The sequence below is a fragment of the Dunckerocampus dactyliophorus genome, chromosome 2, assembly GCF_027744805.1.
Source record: "Dunckerocampus dactyliophorus isolate RoL2022-P2 chromosome 2, RoL_Ddac_1.1, whole genome shotgun sequence".
Taxonomy (NCBI): domain Eukaryota; kingdom Metazoa; phylum Chordata; class Actinopteri; order Syngnathiformes; family Syngnathidae; genus Dunckerocampus; species Dunckerocampus dactyliophorus.
This window is the reverse complement of record NC_072820.1, coordinates 32,697,564-32,720,055: the sequence shown is the minus strand read 5'-3', so window position 1 is coordinate 32,720,055 and position 22,492 is coordinate 32,697,564. Positions and strand designations below refer to the sequence as shown.

Sequence of the window (22,492 nt, the reverse complement as noted above, 5' to 3'; positions counted from 1 at the left end):
ATTTGTTTTTGTTTTTTTTAGATTTGTGTTTGAATATTCTAATTAAAAGATTGAAAATGCATTTGTGTATACATTTTGTGACTTTTTGATTTTAATTCCACACATACCAACATCATTTTTGTTCATATTTCTATTAGGGCTGTCAAATGAATAATTTTTTAAAATCAGATTAATCACAGTTAATCACCTTATATTACTATCATATTACCTGATCATTTTCCTATGTATTTTAAACTAGCAAAGAGTACATTTGGAATACAGAAAGTGAACAAATGCATTGTAGTTGATGTGAAACGGATGGGGGCAGGATTAAATAAGCTTTGCTTCTTCCTACTCCTTTTTGGACATGCAGAACTGTGAATTGTACTATGTGATGTATTCCAATGTAACTTGTATGCATGTTAAAAAAAATCAAATCATTACCATTACCATGTCTGAAATATGCCCATTTTTATTGTATTTTATTGAAAGAAAGATGAATGACAGCGCAGGATTTTATATATGTATATATATATATATATATATATATATATATTTATATGTATTTACAGCGCCAAAAATTTACTTAAAATTTAAATCAAGTTAAGAGATGGCACACATGTTTGAAAATCTATTTAACACTGGTTTCTTTAATAGCAGAATATTTGAATCAGACTTTTGAGTGGCTGGTGACCAGTCCAGGGTGTACTCCGCCTCCGCCTCTCGCCCAAAGTCAGCTGGGATAGGCTCCAGCATACCCGCGACCCTAGTGAGGATAAGCGGCATAGAAGATGGATGGATGGATGGATGGATGGACTTTTAACTGTGTTATTATGAACAAATTATGAGTGGCGTTCAAAGACACCATGTGATTTAAATTGAAATTATATATTGTGAGTGAATTTTCTGGGATTTCCGAGCACCCATAAAAGCAGCAAATTGTAGTTCCACATTAAGAGTTACAAAGTGAGTGATAAGAATATCCACTTATTGATTTTCATTGCATTTGTGTTGATTTAGACCGCCCATACACGCATCATAAAGATGTTGTGATGTTCGGAGTGTCAGTGAACGCATCTTGCGGTTTGTCTCGTGACAATGAGGAAGTGTTGTTGCAATGAATGGACGGGAGATGTGTTTGTTTGGAGTTGGAGAAACATACAGTATATGGCGTTGGACTGCACAGCTGTTGATGTGTTCAGGGAAGAATAAAGTTGTAAAAGAGCGTCAGACACTATGTGATTGTGGGGAGCTACACTGTGCCGCCGTCTGTCGACATAATAGAGAGCCGTGGCTTGCCATCATGCGTGTGCGTTAATTACGCTTAAAAAATTCAATGAAGTATATTAGTTACCGCCGTTAACGTGCTATTGTTGACAGCCCTAGTATATATATTACTGTACACTCAAAAAATGTCTTGACATTTTCATGAATGGCATGAAATGCATGGTTGGTCATGAACATAACATGTATATTTTTGTGGAAAAGTAAATTTAGTATAATGATTGTGTAGCTATGTAAACATAATTACTGTATACTGTATGGGCATTTTTGTTATAAAGTATAAAGCTAATTGCCAGCTGTGCTGCCTAAAAAATGAATATTAAACAGTTTTGCTGCTGTTACAATGTCATTTTGAGACAAGCGCAATTATATTTGATGCCTTTTCTGTGTTTGGCAGGTGGCGAGATGTTACCGCTCATGTTTGGAATCAATTAGCACGTGCAACGAGAGGTGTCTGCTGCCAAAGTAGGAAAAGTTGAGGATGACGAAACACGAGTGAGGCTGTGTTTATGTGTGAAGAGTGTGAACATACTGTTGTTTTTTAAAAATTAGTTTTATTTTTTTCAGCTCAGTGCACGTGGGAGACATGGTTAAAAAAGGTGAGAACGCAGCTTTCACGCAGGGAAGAACATTTGAATAATGAATGTGTATTCATTCCCTGTGTTGACATTTTTGGCATATGTGCTGTCCTCAGAGGGCGAGCATCATTTACTGTCAGATGTGAGAACGCGTGCGTGTGTGTGGTAGCGGTGATGCTTGGCGTCGGTATGTGGGATTGGAAGCAGACAAGGAGGAGGAGGTGGATCACATTGATGCCCAGGAGGGACGCTACCATGCAGCAGCAACCACGCATCTTAAATTAAGAGAATGCATCTCATTTGCATACTCAAAATATTTAAAGTGATGACGATTTAGGACTTTTATGCTTGAGGATCAACGGACTGAGCAAGGAACGTAAACAATGTACCCATGTACCACTTTAAGAAACAACAGTACAGGCACATCGTGTTTATTAGCTATATGGGAGATAAACTGGTATCATTTAGCCTGATTTCATTCCTTTATCATTATTTAATAAGTTATTGCTTAAATTATATGCTGCATTTATTTATACATTATACCAGGGGTGTCCAAAGTAAGGCCCAGGCCCATTATTTTTTTTATTATTATTTTATTTTATTGTATTTAATGTACAAAATGTATCAAAGTGGCCTCCCACATCCACCGGCCTATGTGTGGAATGTTATACTGTGTTCCCTCGTTTATCGCTGGGGATATGTTCCCAAAATAGCCCGCAATACGTGAAATCGGCAAAGTAGCCAACTTTATTGTTTTTTTACAATGATGATATGTTTTAAGGCTGTAAAACCCCTCAGCATACACTTTATACACTTTTCTCAGACAGGCATTAACATTTTCTCACATTTCTCTCTTGTTCAAATACTCAAAAAAGTTCAAACCTTCGTTTGAATTTTAATTATCGACCTACTAGGTTGGACACAAGAAATTATTAAGTCACTCGTGCATTTTTCCACTCCTCTGACCATGCCTTTTCTTCCTGGCGCCGTTCCACTGTACTGTAGGGTTTTTGTATCCTTGTTAAAACATATTGCTCTTGTCGTCGTATTTTCCTCAAGCGGTTAGCTTCTTCTGTTTCCAGCATTGTTTCCAGTATTGGCGGTTAGCAAGCAGCTCACACGGTTAGCTACTTTGGTAGCCATGACCATAGACATATATAGATGCCGCATCGAGCGCTGAGCTGTAATGTTGCCACCATGCTGGATGTGTCAAGGCTGCGCTGTAAATGAATACAAGTACTGTAAAAGCAACAACAATGTATTTGATCTTCACAAATGTTTGGTGCCTAACTGTTTCCCAATTACATTAGTGCGTGTGTGGGTGTATAAACGAGAGGCACTAACTTAAATTTCTTTGTAGAAAGGCGCTTTATGAAAGTAAGTACATTTACTTGTATTCATTTACAGCGCGGCCTTGACACATCCAGTATGGCGTCGACGTTGACGTATTGCAACAGTGGACAAACCCACTTGATGTGGCGTCTATCTTTGTCTGTGGCCATGACCACAACAAGAGACGGCACAAAGGAGATTGATTGACAATGGTCTACAGCCAATCAGGATGCAGGAGACAAAGGGCGGTGCAGACAGAAGAGAGAGAATAGAGAGAGACACCGCTGCCTGTGATAAAGCACAGAACTACAACACTAAACTTCCCACATTGCAATTCTTCTTAAACGGCCTGGTTTGGCCTGCAACAGCGTTCATATGCAGTAAAAAAAAAAAAAATAATAATAATAATAATAATTTAAAATTAAAATTGCAGTAAAAAAAAATTGAGAAATGGCGAGTCTGCAAAAGGTGAACCGCGATGGAGCGAGGGAACACCATATTGTTTTTTTTGTTTTGTTTTTTTTACTCCTGTATTTATTTATTTATTCATTTATAGTTTATTTATCATTTATTTATTAAATCACTTATTTTTTTCTTCCTGGTTGGAAAAAGATTGGGCAATGTGGCAATGTTGGTGTCAGTTTTTCTTACTCTTAAATTTATTAATTCATTTATGTATATTTAATATTTGTATTTATTTTAATTTTCTATGTATTTTAGCACTTTTTTTCCCTTGTCGGAAAAGGTTTGGACAATGTTCCAATGTTTGTGTCAGGTTTTTTTTCTGTATTTATTTAAATGTTTATTTTATTTTATTTTATTTTATTTTATATGTATTTATAATTTATTTACATTTTCATTTTTAGTTTTATCACGTCTTTTTTCATTCTTATTGGAAACAGTTTGAATCATTTTACAACGTTTGTGTCAGTTTTTCTTACTCCTGAATTTATGTATTTATTTATGTATCTATAATTATTTATGTATCTGATATTTTTGTTGATTTTATTTTTATGTATTTATTATTTGACATTTGCATTTTTTTTATTATTATTATCACTTATTCTTTCTTCCTTGTTACAAACAGTTTGGATAACATTTGTGTCAGATTTTCTTATTTATTTATCTTTAATCTTTGTATTTATTTAATTGTATTTTTATGTATTTATTATTTGACATTTTCATTTTCTTTTTAGCAATTCTTTTTTCTTCCCCATTGGAAAAAGTTTGGTTACGATGTTTTTGACCGTATTTTGTTGTGTTTATTTATCAGTCAATTTATCTTTAATCTTTTTATTTAGTTTATTTTCTATTTATGTATTTAGTCATATTTTTCATACTCATATATTCATATTTAAATATTTATTTATAAATGTACTTGTTTATTTTATTTGTAAATGTACTTATTTATTATTTTATTGCTGAAAACCTTTTTCTTTCTTTCACCACTGCACAAGCTGTCTATTTATTGTTACACTTTCTCTATTCTTTCCTGTCCTTAGCAGAAAATGGTAACATGTCACAAAGGAAGTCAACAAACTGTCTGCAATTCCTGAAATATGGAGCAGGGTAGGATTAAATAAGATCTGGTCTTCCTGGGCCTTTTTGTACATGTTGAATTGTGCAAATGTAAACATGAAGCACTTCAGTGTAACTCTGTTAAGCATGTCTGGAGCAAATAAAACCATAACCAAATACTGCCATAATAACTGTATAGTGTATTGCAGCCATGTTGGCAGTGTCCATTTTGGAGAATGACAATGCCACGCAAACAAAATCCTCCTGGAGACTTAAAAATAGCAAAGTCATTTGATGAATGTTCCTATGAGATAAACCACGTTGGGAATGTGGGTCAAGACTTCATCTAACATTGTGTTACGGGGGGAAAAAAGTCAGTCAAGTCAAATAAGGTGAAAAGGATGGTGGTACTCACACTGCCCAGATTGACCTCCCCTTTGCTTCCCCTGGAGAAGTGGTTGGTGAGCTGGTACAACATGTTGCGCCCTCGCTTTCTGGCCTCGCTCAGGTGAGAGCTGCCCTTCCGCCTGCGCCGCTTGTCCTCTGAAACATGGCCTGAGCTGAATTCTGCCATCATTGAAGCATGTAAAGATTAAAAAAAAAACTTCTTTTAATATATGAAAGATTACACAACTAAAAAAAAATGTGGTCTTATTGTTCTTAGTGTGTCTGGTTCCGACACAGCACACTGGCAATATGACACCTGATGTACTACCTGGACTGACCTGTGGGGGGCAGGAATGAGCCACAGGGTACCCAGACTGACAGAATATAAAAAGAAGAAAATAACTTTGATCTGATCTTGTCTGATTTTTTTGCCACCTCTATTGGGGTAAGGCTTGCATGACTAACATGCTGATTAATTAAGACGTGGATCAGCTGTCCTCCATCAGGATTTTCCTGTGTTAACATTCACCTGTAAGAGGCTTTTATGCTCACACTTAACACTTTATGTTCTCCGTTTGTTTAACATCAAAACATTCCACCAAAACCACGCTGCACTTATCAGTCAAAATAAGACATGCTAACGAACAAAAACAATGGAGGACGGTCATAACGTCCTGTATTTTCTGTACTTGGCATCACTACAGAGATCGATATTATCCAAGAGGAGAATGAGGGCAGCAAAGTGGAGACTGGAGTTTAATACCGCACAGCATCAGGGTAAGCAAAAATGTTACAATGACAAGTGGGCTGGACGAGTAGTGGCTTACAGCTAACAGCTATTGGTTGGGAACGCTGGAGGACATGCTTTTGCCAGAAAAACAGTGTCGGAGTTTGGTTTTGTGGCCTACCTTCCCTCCTGCTGTTATGATGGCTTTTCCCGTGGCTGTCTGTGATGTCCTTGAACGAGAAGAGGAAGAGAACCATCTCCCCCTTCTCGTTCTTTATGGGCACAATGTCCAACAGGCACCAGAAGGCTACACCTGCAACGAGAACAGAACATGACTTTTTCCTCTGTACTTTCTAAAAATACACCCGATATGCTGTATGTCACGCATGGGAATGTGGATGAGTGTGCAGCAAGGAGAATGCGGGGGTGTTGTCGTGTTGTAAGTTAGCATGCGCTCATTAGAGAGTGTGTCGGCAGTGTTGTCTGCCACCAAGCCTCCCACTGGGTCCCTTGTGTGCATGATACGGGGCATATTGTACATGGTTGTGTTGATGGTGATGCTTGTAGTTACTCTAAAGTTATTTGGATTAGTCTACAAAATACACATATGGAGTGCTCTGAAGGGGACTGTACACTAAAGGGGTGTCCAAACTTTTCCACCGAGGGCCACATACTGAAAAATGAAATGATGCAAGGGCCACTTAGATACTGTACTTTGTAAACCAGCACATGTTGATACGCAAACAAGTTATATATATTTCAAGAAAAAAATGCATCTCAGCTTATACAGGAGATAAAGCCTGTTATTTGTTTTAAAGCCTATTTTTTTCTCTTAATATTTTGACTTTATTCTAGTAACATTATAATTTTTTTTCACAATGAAATTTTCCAAAAATTACAACTATATTTGTTGTTTTCTTTGTTTATCATGATATTATTTTTAAAAAATGTATTTTTTCTTCAATATTTCAACTTCATACTACTAAAATTACGTTATTTTTCCTCATAAAATTAGGACATTTTTCTCATTCATTTACAACTTTTTTTCTCTTAATATTTTCACTTTATTCTTCTACAATTACTGCAAAATGTTTAATTTGTCATTTTTGCTGTGGTTTTTTGTTTAGTTTTCTTGTTAAATTGGATTTTTTTACAATAAAAATACAGCCTTGCGCCGCAAATGGTCCCCGGTCTGCATCGGATTGGTAAAATGTGCCATTTTTGTCATGTACACCTGAATTTTTGGGCAATTCAAACATTGATGGTATGACAAAACCATTTTAAAACATTCAAATACATCCCTATTTTCTATCTCTGTATAAACATTTCAACCATGTTTGTATTTTATTGATTCATTTTTTCAATTTGTTTTTTAAATTCTACATTTTTTATTTAGTTTTTAACAGTGTGCACTGTGAAGGTCATAAACCACTTTTAGTAATGAAAATAAACACCTATTTTCTGTATCTATGAATGTTAAACTTTGGTCTACTTTTTTAATTCAGTGGCTTGAAAAAGTATTCATGCACCTTGAGCTTTTCCACATTTTGTAATCATTGGGATTTCTTTATGTGAAAGTCTAACACAAAGTGGCACACAATTGTGCAGAAGAAGAAAAATTATACTTGATTTTCACTTTTTTTTTTTTCAAATTAAAAACGGTGGCATGCAGAAGTATTCAGCTCCCTTTAGTCTGATGTGCAATCAATTGCCTGATGATTTCTGAAGGATGGAATGTTGACCTAATGATTAAATAGAGTCCATCCGTGTGTAATTTAATCTCAGTACAAATACAGCTGTTCTTTGACAGCCTCAGAGGTTTGTTAAGAGAATATTGGAGAGCAAACAGCATCATGAAGTCCAAGGAACACACCAAACAGGTCAGGCATAACGTTTTAGAGAAGCTTAACGTCGCTAAAAGAATATCAGCAAACACAGACAAAAGAGTAAACAGTCGGACATCTAAACAAAACAAATCTTCCGGGTTGCTCCAATATCATACATGCTATGTATGATATGTTACAACAGCTGCGTTTGCTGATATTCTTCTACCTACTATTGGGACAGTCCTTTTTGCAGGGCCAAAGTCCCCACAGATATTTTTATTCTAAGGAGTCTAAGAGTCTCAAGGACAGTTTACAATTTAATTCAAACTGGAGTAGATCCAAGCAATTGCAATGCCAGCGCTGGAGAGAGCGATTAGCGGTCAACAAAGGTTTAGAGAAGTCCAATCGATCTCAGACAAGGAACTCTGTTCCACTCCGTCAGAGAGGTGCTACAATGGGTGTAAATGTCCCTTCTTTAGTTGTTTGAGATATTAGCTTAGGAAAATTTAAATGGGGCATATATAGAAATTATTTGTGTGTGCAGATAAAAACAGGGTGCATTTGTTCCAAATGAAAGGTCTTGTGAGTGTGGAAAAAACAAGGTGAAAATATTCCAGTCCTAACACTACATTTGCTGATAGACTTTTGGCGCAGTTGCATATTAACGCAAACAGAACTCTGGTATTGGAATTGTATCAGGCTTGGGTCAGTGCATCACGACTGCAAATTTGTAGAGACATAGCCAAAAAGAAACCCAGTTCCACAAGTACTGAGTCAAGGGAGCTGAATACTTTTGCACGCTACACTTTTCAGTTGTTTATTTGTATAAAAAAAACAAAAAAAAACAGAAAATTGTGTATAGTTTTCCTTCTACTTCCCAATTGTGTGCCACTTTGTGTTGGTCTTTCACACAAAATCACAATAAAATGTATGTTTGTGGTCGTTGACAAAACGTGGAAAAGTTCAAGGGGTCTGATACTTTTTCAAGCCACTGCAGTATATCTTCATATTTTTCAGTTTGTACCCATCTTACTGGCATTTACCAGGAGATAGCAGCTTTTTCTATCTATATATTTTTGTGTGGATGTTTGAGCGAGCACACAACAGAATATTTTCTTGAATTTTCTTCTTTTTTATGGGGAAAAATGACAACAGCTGTGGTAAGCACTTGTATTTTATATAAGCATTTCTATGAATTACGTCACGCTTACACAGAACAGGACCTTGGCATGGAGTAGGCACTGCATCACTAAACCGCTGCTGTCTATACGCAGAATTCAGCTCGTGCCGAAAAAGAATCCACCACAGGAGCTGGAATGATAATGCTCAGCTTGGCTGTATCAATTTAACTATAAGTATGTCACTGTGGTGTAGAACTGTGCTGATATTTAACACTTGTCTTATTTAGCGCCACGCACCATTCTTCCTGTAGAAGTGGACATCGGCCTGGTACTCCTCTCGGCTCTCGAGAGCCTTCTCCATCTGCTGGGCCACGTGCTCGCTGGTGTCGGCGCCGTACAGGAAGCGGCAGCTGCAGTTCTTCTGCATCACCTCGGTCCTCGTGAAGCCAGTCAGCTCGCAGAAGCCGTCCGAGCAGTAGACGATCGGGTAGCCACGGTGGCCCTGAGCGTTGCCTAACAGGAAGTTACTGTCTGTCAGGAGGGAAGGAAAGAAACTGGATGAGAGTGTAAAACATACTCAGAATTTCATGAAAAAGCACTAAATGATGTTCATAAATGTTTCCCCATTGTGAGCTTTCCTGGAAAAGGGACAAAACAAGCAATAGACTGACATGTAAATGCTGTTTTGTCATCATTTTAACATAGATAGGATGGGATAATGGCGATAGAGTTTCAGCATATTATTTTCAAAACATTCATTTACAAAAGGCAGTAATAAAGCTGTCAGTCACAGCACTATCACTACATGTATTTGTCTGCAGTCTATTAGTGTGGCAAGCGTAAATAACAATGGCTTCCTTACGAATGAGTAGGCGTGACGCTATGAGCAATACACACACAGAGAACGCTACATTAGGCAGTAGTGTGAAGCGGCTGGGATGAGAGTCAGCACCTCCATGTTCATGGTCCATGGTTCTTGCCCAGAAAAGGATAGAGTGTCATCTCCGGGTCAGGGATGAGATCCTGCCCCAAGTGGAACAGTTTAACTACCTCGGTGTCTTGTTCACGAGTGAGGGAAGGATGGAATGCGAGATCGACAGGCGGATTGGTGTGGCATCTGCAGTGATGCGGAATCTGCATCAGTCCGTTGTGGTGAAGAAGGAGCAAAAGGCAAAGCTCTCAATTTACCAGTGGATATACGTTCCTACACTCCCATATGGTCATGAGCTTTGGGTAGTTACAGAAAGGACAAGATCGTGGGTACAAGCGGCCTAAATGATTTTTCTCCGTAGGGTGGCTGGGCTTTCCATTAGAGATAAGGTGATAAGGACTGTATCCGAGAGAAACTCGGAGTAGAACCGCTGCTCCTCCGCATTGAGAGGAGCCCGATGAGTTGATTTGGGCATCTGGTCAGGATGCCTCCCTCCAGGGCAAGTCCAACTGGTAGAAGGCCTCGGGGAAGACCCAGGACATGACTATGTCTCCCAACTGGCCTGGGAACACCTCAGGATCCACCGGGAGGAGCTGGACGAAGTGGCGAGGAAAATCTGGGCCTCCCTGCTTAGGCTGCTGCCCCCGTGACCCGATCTCGGATAAGTGGTAGAAGATGGATGGATGGATGGATGGATGGATGGATGGATGGATGGATGGATGGATGGATATTGCCAACATCACAACATAGTAACATCCTGGTTAACTCAGTGAGTTATGTGGGGAAGTACGTATGTACTGGGAGTGTGCATATGTACGTGTGTACAGGTATCTATGTGTGCAAGTCGTCATGTATATTAAATGTGCGCGAATGTGTGAGCTGAGAATGCATGAAAGGAGAGGGACTCCCTCAGCAAGCTCTGGCCCACACAGCCAGGCCAAGCCCCCACCACCAGAAAGCCACTGCACCCACAGGGGCGGGCAGCACCAAGACCAGCACCCCAAGAGCCAGCCCACAGAGCCCTCCCCCCAGGAAAGACCAGCAAGGGGCCGCAGAGAGGCAATTCCAACCAGAAAGAGGGCGCTGGCCGGCCGGAGGACAGCCAACCCCCGAGACTGGCGAGAGATCAAACCCCACAAGGGCAGACGAGCACCGGGGGCCACATACCAGCAGGCCCCGAGATGCCCCCGCAACCGGAAAGGAGCCCACCTACAGTGGAAGTGCCAGCAAGGCAGACAGAAGAGCAGGCGAGGAGGAAACCCAGCAAATGAGCAAGTGGGTGGGCAAACGGGCGAGCAGCAAGGCAACCCACCACACAGCTGACACCCACGGGGCAACAAATCCCCGGAGTGCCGCGTCCCTAAGCCGCGGAGAGGCCGAGCACCACAGCCGAGAAGGTGAGACCAGCAGCAGACCAGCCACCGGACCCCACCAGCCACCGGAAGACAGAGCACCACACACCCGGCAGACCTGGCCCCAGGCCGCACGCTCCCCACGGTTCCCACGAGCAAGACCAGGCCCCACCCCACCAGACCGCCTGGCCCCCCAGCAGCCACCACGGGCCAGCAACGACAAGCCACTACGGCGGCATGCAAGCCACCAGTAGCACGGGCACTGCCCCCTGAAGACTGCCGAATCCCCCCCAAGCGCGCAGAGGTGCCCACAGCCCTGGCATCAACCGGCCCCAACGGGCCACCGCAGGGAAGGGCTGGCGAACCAGCCAAAAACACCCCAAAAGCCGGGCCACCCCGGGCGAGCCACTGCGCTGCGACAAGTCCACAGCCACATCCCCGACCCCGCCCGGCGACAGGCACCGCGGACCCCTATCCAGCCATGGATCTGTCTATTATGCAATTAAAATTATAAATAAATAAAAGAGGACAGCTCTGGAGGGCTGATCTCTGTGTCCCTTTGGGGTCCCTGACTCTTATTAGTGGCAGACCTTGATGATGTTACGTTTTCTCGCCTTATTATTAGACAAAAGAGCCGCCAGATGATGAGAGAAAGCAATAAAGCAGCCGGGCCTGATGAAATTCCACAGGAGCAATACATCTAAATGTCAACCTGCGCCAGTGGAGGATTATTAAGTCTCTTTTTGTTGGCCGTTGACTCCGTTACTGCACACACAGCAACAAAACCAGCACACTTTTGCACTTCAGCGACGTTCACCCGCTTACGCTCACAGCCTATTCAGTCTTTTCACTTGTGATATATTACAGCCTCATGTTAACATCATCAGCAAAATATGCACTAAAAGTTGCACAAAATGTATCGCCATACATGACCTCATGCAAATCTTTTGCTTTTTGCAACACTTATTCCAAAGGAAGGGAATATAGCTCTAGCAACAACGTACCCTTTGTTACTTGTAATCAAGGTGAACTTCTTTTTACACTTTGTAGGTTTTCTTATTACCAGTGGTTTAAAAACACTTTAAAAAATCAAACTTTTACATATCACCAATATTTTTTAATTACACAAAAAATACATACAAATACACAGTATTTTTGCAGGGGGAGTTTTTGCTGAGAGAATTTAGCTACTGTATAATAAAACTAAAATGAAGTGAAACAACTCAGCCATCTACTGTAGTGGTGTAGCTTCACATGTAAAGCCTTGTGATACTTCATTAATATCGCTGGTGTTGTACTGAGCTGCCTGCACCCTTCACTATGTGGCAGTAACTTTCATCACAGTTGTAGCCGGTCAGGCACAGATGTGCAATTAAAGACAAGGCGCCACTCGAGCACAATCTCCATGAGAAGATTAGAGCCTGAGAATTGTCGGCATTGTCACACATGCTCTCAGCACGCTGCTTAGCATCACGTTTCGTCAAAAACATCTGCAATGAAATAAAAAGCAAATGTACACAAGAAAATGTACGTATTTGTTGTGTTTGTTGCATAGTCTAGCATAAAAGCATGAGCAGGGAAAACACTATTATATATAATAACAAAAATAAACATAATGTCTTTTTAAATGTTCATTTGTTGTACAGTATCTTAAGTTAAAACTCAAAGCAGCACATAAACAAAATTAATCTGTGTTACTAGTTTCAATTTACAGGCGGCATAGAAAATAGATGGACGGTTGGATGGATGGATGGATAGTTTCAATTCATTTCATTTTTATTCTGTTAAGTATTTCTGTTACAACTATTCTATTATAGTAAGTTGTACATTTTTATGAATTAAATATGATTAATAATGTATCATTTTGAATTATTCTTTAAATATAAATATACAGTATATTAATGAAAGTTTTTTATGTCATTTATTTTGATAAATGTTTCCTAATCATGCAAAAAAATAAAAAAGGGTAGTTTAATGGGGTTAATATAAAAGCTTTCCCGTCCTGGCTTGTAGCTTCAATAAATACTTAAAAACAGTAACTTTACTTTGGGGGACAGTGAATAAAGGTATTCTTTGGTGAACGTTATATAAACAGGAGATGAATGCAGTTGTAGGCTCGCGAGACCATCGAGTTGGAATTTTCTCCCCTTCTCTCTTGTCTCCATCGGCTATTTCTTTAGATTTCTTTTCAAGGGTATTTCTCAGGAGTCTTGTGTTATTTCTTTGAGAGAAACAGTGAAGCTCCTCCGCCTACTGATGGATTTAACTCATCTCTGTCTCTCGTCCTGTATTATTGCACGCTTAAGACACTTGGAGGTGTCTCATGGAGATTTGTGAGCACTCTCGCATCCGCCGTCACACTCTGCTGTGATGTACTCGTTCAATTTTACAAACTCTACAGGGTGCAATGAAGTCTTAATTGTGCCACACTGAGATGAGGGGAAGCGCGTTTGACAAGCAAGACGAGGAGATGCTGGTTTATAGCCTCTACGGCCTCTGCTCCTTGAAACAAATTCTTTTTTTCCATCATCCATTCCAGGATGCTCAACACATTTTTCCCATAGGAAATCATGTAAATAGATCACATGGGTTCCAGAGTCTCGTACCCCTTCAGACATTTGGCTTGAAGCCATGCACCCCCTATTCCTGCACACCTAAAAAACACAAACTGCTTTTAATCTTCATTAACTTGAAATATTGAACATGATGGTTGGTTAATAATACATTTTATAGTAAGTAAGTAATTCTGGTACAATTTTTTTTTATTTTAGATGGTCAGATTTTGATAAAAGTTTTACATGAGCACTGATAAATAGATAAGTATTCGTCCTACATACAGTGGTGTCAAAAAGTGTTTGCCTCCTTCCTGATTTCTTGTTTTTTTGCATGTTTGTCACACTTAAATGTTTCATCAAAACATTTAAATATTAGTCACTGACAACACAACTGTACACAAAATGCAGTTTTTAAATTAAACTATTTTATCATTAAGGGAGAAAAAAATCCAAACCTACATAGCCCTGTATGAAACCCACCCCCACCCCCACTCCCCTCAAAACATACCTGAAATTAATTGAGATCTGTCAGTCTGGAAAAGCTTATAAAGCCATTTCTAAAGCTTTGGAACTCCAGCGAACTACAGTGAGAGCCATTATACACAAAGGCGCAAACATAGAACAGTGGTGAACCTTCCCAGGAGTGTCCGGCCAACCAAAATGACCCCAAGAGCGCAGCGATGACTCATCCAAGAGGTCACAAAAGACCCACAACAGCATCCAAAGAACTGCAGGCCTCACTTGCCTCAGTAAAGGTCAGTGTTCATGAATCCACCATAAGAAAGACACTGGGCAAAAATGGCCTGCATGGCAGAGTTCCAAGATGAAAACCACTGCTGAACAAAAAGAACATTAAGGCTCGTCTCAGTGTTGCCAGAAAATATCTTGATGATCCCCAAGACATACTACATAATGCGGTCTGACGAGACAAAAGTTGAACTTTTCAGAAGGTGTGTGTCCCATTACATCTGGCGTCAAAGTAACACCACATTTCAGAAAAGGAACCAACAGTAAAATATGGTGGTGGTAGTGTGATGGTCTGGGGCTGTTTTGTTGCTTCAGGACCTGGAAGACTTGCTGTTATAAATGGAAAAATTCTGAAGGAGAATGTCCAGCCATCTGTTCATGAAGCTGAAACCAACTTGGGTTGGACAATAGACAAAACACACCAGCAAGTCCACCTCTGAAAGGCTGAAGAAAAACAAAATGAAGACTTTGGAGTGGCCTAGTCAAAGTCCTGACATGAATCCTATTGAGATGCTGTGGCATGACCTTAAAAAGGCGGTTCATGCTGGAAAACCCTCCAATGTGGCTGAATTACAACAATTCTGCAAAGATGAGTGGGCCAAAATTCCTCCACAGCACTGTAAGAGACTCATTGAAAGTTATCGCAAACGCTTGATTGCAGTTGTTGCTGCTAAGGGTGGCCCAACCAGTTATTAGGTTTAGGGGGCAATCACAGGTAGGTTTTCATTTTTTTTCTCCCTTAATAATAAAAGGTTTCATTTAAAAACTGCCTTTTGTGTTCAGTTGTGTTGTTATTGACTAATATTTAAATTTGTTTGGTGCTGTGAAACATTTAAGTGTGACAAAATAAGAAATCAGGAACTTTTTCACACCACCGTATATGTCATACTGAAGTTGTTTTAAAAGATTTAATGGTTTAAAGTGGAACAAATACAAATACTGTATATAACATTTTTGGGAAGCTGACTTTTTTGTTGTTTGGGTCAAATGTGCAAGTGAATTTTAAGGACGTCTCAAGGGTTAATGAAGGGATTATAGCCACATTTTAACACAGGAACAGATAATTTCACCAGACAGCAGATTAAAAAAACACTTTCAAACTATACTTTGCTGACGCTACCGCTTTAAGAGCCAATTGTGGTGTGTATGTATGGGCGCGTGTGTGTGTGTGTGTGTGTGTGTGTGTTGCTGCTCTCCGCTCTCATTTTAAGTGAAAGGTGTTAGCTTGTGAGGTGGGTAGGGGGTGTAAAGGGTCTTCTTATCTCACCCTACAGATGCCTTGTGGTTCGAGCATCACGCTGCTGCTGTCACTGTGTTAAAGTTACAAGAATCACACACATGCACTCACACACGCACACAGAATGCGAGCATGAGTGGCAGCACAAAACGCTCTAACCTTTGACCTGGGGGGGCAACACAGACGTAGACCTCACTTAAGGACTGCATCCCACTTTTTAAAACAAATTGCTTCAAAGACACAATTAATGTTTTTTTCCCCACAAAAAATGAATTGGCATTTAAATAGCTTTTTACTTTTTTTTTTATTTCAATAATGCTTTCGCCCACAATGTGGAAACAATGAGGGTAATTAAACCAACTTGTATCATTATGATAGTTGGACTATCTACTGTCAAGTATGTCTGTGTTGACACTTTGACTGCGTGGCTGCTTTAGTCAGCACTTTTACTTTGGGGTTTTATTTTTGCTGATGTAGCGCCTTTTTTGGACTTGACTGCCACCAGCATTATTCATATATTGACTGTATCTACTCCAATAGATGCCCAGTTAAACACCCGGCAAAATAAAAATAATTACTATTATTACTACAAGTAATAAATAATTAAAATTCTCTGGGGTGCTCCAATCGATTGGCCACCGATCAGTTTCGGCCAATTTCCGTGATGGTGGCATAGTGGTTAGCATGTTGGCCACATAGTCAGGATTTGTATCTCTGTTTGGGCATCTCAGTGTGGAGTTTGCATGTTCTCCCCGTGGGTGTGTGGGTTTTCTCCGGGCACTCCGGTTTCCTCCCACATTCCAAAAACATGCATGTTAGGTTAATTGGCGACTCTAAATTGTCCATAGGTATGAATGTGAGTGTGAATGGTTGTTTGTCTATATGTGCCCTGCCATTGGCTGGCAACCAGTCCAGGGTGTACCCCGCCTCTCGCCCCAAGTCAAATGGGATAGGCTCCAGCATACCCGCAACCCTAGTGAGGACAGGTGGTACAGAAAAGGGATGGATGGATGAAGAGACATATAAACAGAGTAAATTTTTGAATGTAAGTACCAGTTGATGTTGGGAGTGAAGGAGGATATTAATTTTAGACAGTAAAAGAGAGTACTGTAGTTGTAGTACTAAACTAACCAGGGACACTTAAACACTGCAATGTGATCCGATGCAACAGCTCTCTCATTAATTCGACCTTTACCACAACAAAAACAACCAATTTGTCACATGTCTACTATTTCCCTGCCAGTCAACGTGATGTCAGACATTAAGAGTCAAGCATCTATGTGCTCATTGAGATGACAGAGGCAACAGAGAAATGTCCAAACATGACAGGCCAACACACAAATACACACACGTATACCAAAACATACACACGCACACACACTTGTCCCAGCGGCGTGTGCCTACAACGAGCCACAAGCTCCCCCGAGGTGGCAGCAGCTACAAAACAAGAGAGTGCCACGGCAGCTGCCTAATGGTCGCCACAGCTGCCTTGGCTGGTTTGAAGCTCAACTGTGTGAATATTTGTATTATTTTATTTTGTTTTGCCGCATCCAAACAGCAGCAGCGCTTTGGCCAAAAGAGTGAAATGTGGTGCTTGAGGTCAAGTAGAGAAATAAGGAGAACTCTGTGTAAAAACAGAGAAAAAAAAAACGTAAGCCTTAAAAAAAGGCATGATTTTGAGACCAGATTCTTCAGAAGCAACTTACTGGTGACCCTTATTCACGTGTTCAGACCCACTGTAAAATGAAAATGTCTCCTGAATGATGCAATGAGTACTTTCTGGCATCATACAGTATGTGAAAAAGGTTTAGGCCAGCAGTACTGTATTATTGGACAGTTTTTATTAGAATACAAAAATAGAGCCTCTATAACAAGGCTATTCAACTGGCGGCCTGTGAGTTTCATTGAAAATTGTTGCAGTGGACTCCTAAACACACCAAAGTGCAGTCATATAGAGGATCTTTGACGATCGTTTTTGGACCTTAAAAAACAGCAGAGCACTCATGCTGTATACAGAGGGGGAAATAAGTCTTTAATGATTTTGTAAAGCAGTGTCACAAGATCTCGTGAGATTAAAATGTGACAGAAAAAAACTGTCTCGTGGGCACTGGGAATGGGACAATAATACATAAATTAATTAATCACACAATAAATAAAAATTAACCCAATAATTTTGCCGGCTGGCCTCAATATATATGCATCTATATTTATATATGTGCATTCGTGTTGGTTTTCCTTGTCACCCACCTTGGCTCATTTTTTCCATAGGACAACGCCATGAACAGAGTGAGCCCTTTTGTGTGCCTTATGAGGAGCAATATAAGGTATGGTAGTACATAGAAATTAAATTAGTTGACTGCAATATAGTGTCATATATTTTTCATTGTACTTTTCTTAAAAGGAATGTTAAAATCTCGTCTTGTTCTTGTAGATACAGTTGCTGACTACAGGACATCTCTTTGGGCATTGTGATTAGTTATTAAGAGAATTCACAAGGAAGATCAAAGAGGATACAGAAATTACTTGAGAATGACCCCCGACTTGCTCCAAAAGGTGGTGGAAAAGTTAACCCATTGCTGTGAATGAGACACGCTTTGATATGCGCCGCCCGCATTGTTTGCATGTCAGTTGTGGTGCATTCACAACAAGTTCACGTAAATTACGCGTGCCACAAATTTTGAACATTTCAAAATGTACTTTGCGCACCGGCTCGCAGCCCCCCGCAGTTACATGTACTTCACACCAGTTTACCGCCAATTTACTCACTGGCACGCAAAACTGCATACCGTTGCAGGGACCAAATGCATGCAACTGGGAACTAGACTTAAAGGAATAGTTTGGATTTTTTTACATGAAGTTCTATGACATCCCCATCAGCAGTGTAGTGCATCAAAATTGACTTACCCACCGCTTGGCCCTGTAAACCCAGTTCTGATCGGATTTCGTTGAAGAGGAACGGAGTTCCAGTTCATTGCTGGGGCACTTAAGTAAAAAGTTTTGCTCCTCAAAAAGATATGCATTCAAAAGAGTAATACATTTGCATCACAACGATGCCTCCTCTAAAAAAATCAGACCTCACAAATCGCTCGTTGTTACTGTCCGTTCGTATCAATGCTCGCTATCACCTGTCCATTGTTGTCTGTGTGATGAAGATGGCTGCGACGTTTGCATCTTCATCCGCTGTTGAACACGTACGTAAACAAGATGCGATGTGAGCGTCGCAACCATCTTCATCACACACACAACAATGAACAGGCGATAGCTTGCATGGACACGAACAGAGAGAAAGTAACTCCAAGCGATTTGTGAGGTCTGTTTTTTTCAAGGAGGCATTTTTGTGATGCAAATGTATTACTCTTTTAAGCACATGTTGTTTTGAGAAGCCAAACTCTTTACTTTAGTAGCCCCAGCACTAAAGGCAACTATGTTCCTCTTCACCGAAATCCGACCAGAACTGGGCTCACGGGACCAAGTGTGGTGTAAGTCACTGTTGATGGACACTGCTGTTGGGGATGTCAGACACCTTCATGTCTATCCCTTTAAGTGTACCCCTTTACAAAGATATGTAAATAAAAATATAAGTCCAGAATTTTTAGGATAGGGTTCCTGTTACCACAACTTTGGAGGCATTTTGGTTAGAGAAACATCCCCAAAACAGAATGTTTTCACCTCCATGTTTGACAGTAGATGGATGATGGTGTTGGGCTCATATTCAACATTTCTCAATCGAGATGATGCTAAAGAGCTCCAATTTGGTCTTGTGAACACAACACATTCTCCGAAGCTTTGTCTGTGTCTTCTTGAGCAGGGGGATCTTGCAGGCACTGCAGGATCTCAATCCATTACAGCAAAGTGTGTTGCTAAAGCTTCTTGACATCGGTAACCAGGTCCTTTCTTGTAATTCTCGGCTGGTTCTTCAACTTCCTCATCATCACCCCATCATCCTGACCCCATCAGGTGAAATTTTACATGGTCTCCTCCTCACCAAGCTTCTTACTGATGGTCTTTGAGTTCATTCCAGTCTTGTGCAGGTCTACAATCTTGACCATGAGGTTCTTTGACAGCTCTTTGGTCTTGCCCATGGTGGTGGAGAGGTTTGAATGGAAGAGCTTATGGGCACATAAGCGGTCTGTAGGGGGCAGAATGTTTACTGGCTGATACTATTAGTATCGACTGCATATTTCCCCCAAATTTCAACTTAATGTGTAAGCTTTATGAAACTGATTTAGTCTACCATAAAAATTCTGGACTGTTCAAATCTCTGTGAGGGGGTGAACTTGCAAAATCAGAAGGGGATCCAATATGTATTTTCCTCACTGCAGAGGCAGAGGCTCTTTGGCTTTGTTAACATATTGTGTGTGTTTTAATGTATGGCTATATTAGTCATTTGATGGAGTAAGAATTGCCATTGCTGCACAGACATTGTGTACACAACAGGAATAGTAAGAATAATAGTCTTTAGTTTTCTAATTTAGTTGAGTAGCCCTGTTCTATAGGCTAAGGTTCACTTTTCACATGAGCAATGAACAGGAACCTCAGGGCTAAGACCTCAAATGTACAGGTACAGTTACAAGCTAGACTACTGGTGGCCGAAAACTTTTGCACAGTACTGTATTTTCTAACAGAGGGAGCATACATGAAAGCGAAGTGGTTTGGACTTACGGGTGCCATCAAAGCGAGTGGCGATGTTGTCCAGGAAGGTGTTCTGAGGGGCCAGCAGCCCCTTCATCACCGGCATCTTCACCCCGCTTTGGAAACGGGGCGGTCACATCATTCCAGAGGCGCAGCAGCGGCAGCGGGGGAATCCATGGTGGCGATCCACTGCCGGGACGCACATTTATAAGAAGAAAAACATTTAAAAAGCAGCTCACTCCATAGGTGATGCAGAGAATTGAGGAGGTGGAGGAGAGTCAAAAGTGAGATCCAAACATGTTTTCCTCAGCAAGTTGCGCTCAAGTCAGTGACAGATGCATCCGCCCCAGCTTCCTGGCAGACACCTCTCCTCCTGCATCCCGCTTGCATCCACTCCTGTGAGGCTGCAGCCAATCACATGCTTGCATCCTCTGAAAGAAAGAGAGAGGGAGAGAGGGGTGGAGGATGGAGGCTGCAGCTGACATTGAAGCCACTATCAGCGCATGGCTTTTGTGTGCACGTCTGCGAAGCAACAAGAGATGGATGAGCTACGTGTGGGTCGACGCGCTCTATTGTGTTCACCTGCCCTTTTCCTCACCGGAGTTGCATTCAAAAAGCAAACATTCCCATTTGCAGTAGCTGTGACGCTCCACTGTCACTTTACACAGATTCCACACTGTGTGTGGAGCCTTTCCAAGACTATAAGTTACAAATGGGTCTCAGTCCAGCACCCCCCCCCCCCCCCCCCCACGCCCCCACCCTTCTTCCAGCATCCTCGTGAGAGAATTAAGGCTCCGCGCTGAAAGCCGCTAAAAGCGGATTACACGGATAAGCCAGGAGATGTTTTTCATGAGGACTTGATGCTTAACACACCCAAGTAACACGTCGAAAGTCAAACAGACACGGCAGCTGGCTCAGCACAGGGTGTAATGCCTACAGGTAGTTCCGAAAAAAACACCATACTAATGATGTAAATATTGAATATTAAAATACATACTAAATATTATATATATGTACAAATATACAGTGGTGTGAAAAAGTGTTTGCCCCCTTCCTGATTTCTTTTTTTCCTGCATGTTTGTCACACTTAAATATTTCAGATCAACAAACAAATTTAAATATTACTCAATGACAACACAACTGAACACAAAATGCAGTTTTTAAATGAAACTTTTTATTATTAAGGAAGAAAAAAAATCCAAACCTACATGGCCCTGTGTGAAAAAGTGATTACCCTCCTGTTAAAACATAAATTTACTGTGGTTCATCACACCTGAATTCAATTTCTCCACACCCAGGCCCGATTAGTGCCACACCTGTTCTCAATCAAGAAATCACTTAAATAGGACCTGCCTGACAAAGTCAATGTAGACCAAAGGATCCTCAAAAGCTAGACATCATGCCGAGGTCTGAAGAAATTCAGGAACAAATGAGAAAGAAAGTAATTGAGATGCATCAGTCACACATACACGCACAATAAAGACGTTGTGATGTCCGGGGTGTCTGTGAATGCACCTCACAGTCTGTCTAGTGACACTGAGGAAGTGTTGCTGCAATGACAAATAGACTAGAGGTGTATTTCTTTGGAGTAGGAGATACATACAGACCCTTTCAAAAAAATTAGAATGTCATGGAAAAGTTGTTTAATTTCCATGATTCCATTCAAAAAGTTAAACTTTCATAGATTATAGATTCAGGGCCCACAATTTAAACGATTTCAAGTGTTTATTTTTACGTAATTTGGGCTTCCAGCTCATTAAACTCACGAAAACAGGAATTCAAAAAATTAGAATACTGGGAAGAAATCACCATTTACTTCTCAGTTTTGCAGGAAAAAAAAGAAATAAATTAAGATCACATCAAATCAATCAAAATATGGTACTTTCAAAACGATATGTCAATCTTCAATACTTGGTTGGGAATCCCTTTGCCTTAATCACTGCCTCGATGCCACGTGGCATTGAAGCAATCAGCCTGTGGCATTGCCTGGGAGTTATGGAAGCCCAGATTTCCTTGATGCTTGCTGTCAGCTCTTCTTTGTTGTTGGGTCTGGTTCCCCTCATTTTCCTCTTGAGAACACCCCATAGATTCTCAATGGGGTTTAGGTCCGGTGAGTTGGCTGGCCAGTCAAGCACTGTGGTGGCATGGGCATCAAACCAGGTTTTGGTGCTTCTGGCGGTATGGGCAGGGGCCAGGTCCTGCTGGAAGATGAAATCTGCATCTCCATACAGATCCTCAGCAGAAGGAATCATGAAGTCCTCTAAAACATTCTGGTAGACTGTTGCG

General features: G+C 40.7%; 1 protein-coding gene and 1 long non-coding RNA gene across 3 annotated transcripts in view; one reads left to right on the top strand and one right to left on the bottom strand.

Annotated features, from left to right (window-relative positions):
• kcnh4b (potassium voltage-gated channel, subfamily H (eag-related), member 4b) overlaps positions 1–22,492 on the bottom strand; it is a 58,745-nt gene that overhangs the window by 30,875 nt on the left and 5,378 nt on the right. For both annotated transcript variants that reach the window (XM_054769292.1, XM_054769293.1), the window contains exons 3-6: positions 20,237–20,637; positions 9,050–9,283; positions 5,987–6,118; positions 5,107–5,258 (exon numbers count right to left, since the gene is read on the bottom strand). In XM_054769292.1, the coding sequence (XP_054625267.1) occupies positions 5,107–5,258; positions 5,987–6,118; positions 9,050–9,283; positions 20,237–20,312 (594 nt within the window). In that variant the 5' untranslated portion in view covers positions 20,313–20,637. The remainder of the gene's footprint in view (positions 1–5,106; positions 5,259–5,986; positions 6,119–9,049; positions 9,284–20,236; positions 20,638–22,492) is intronic.
• Positions 1,094–4,869, top strand: LOC129177807 (uncharacterized). Its single transcript, XR_008569667.1, has 4 exons — positions 1,094–1,288; positions 1,661–1,758; positions 1,831–1,862; positions 1,958–4,869. It is a non-coding gene; the product is annotated as an uncharacterized LOC129177807 (long non-coding RNA).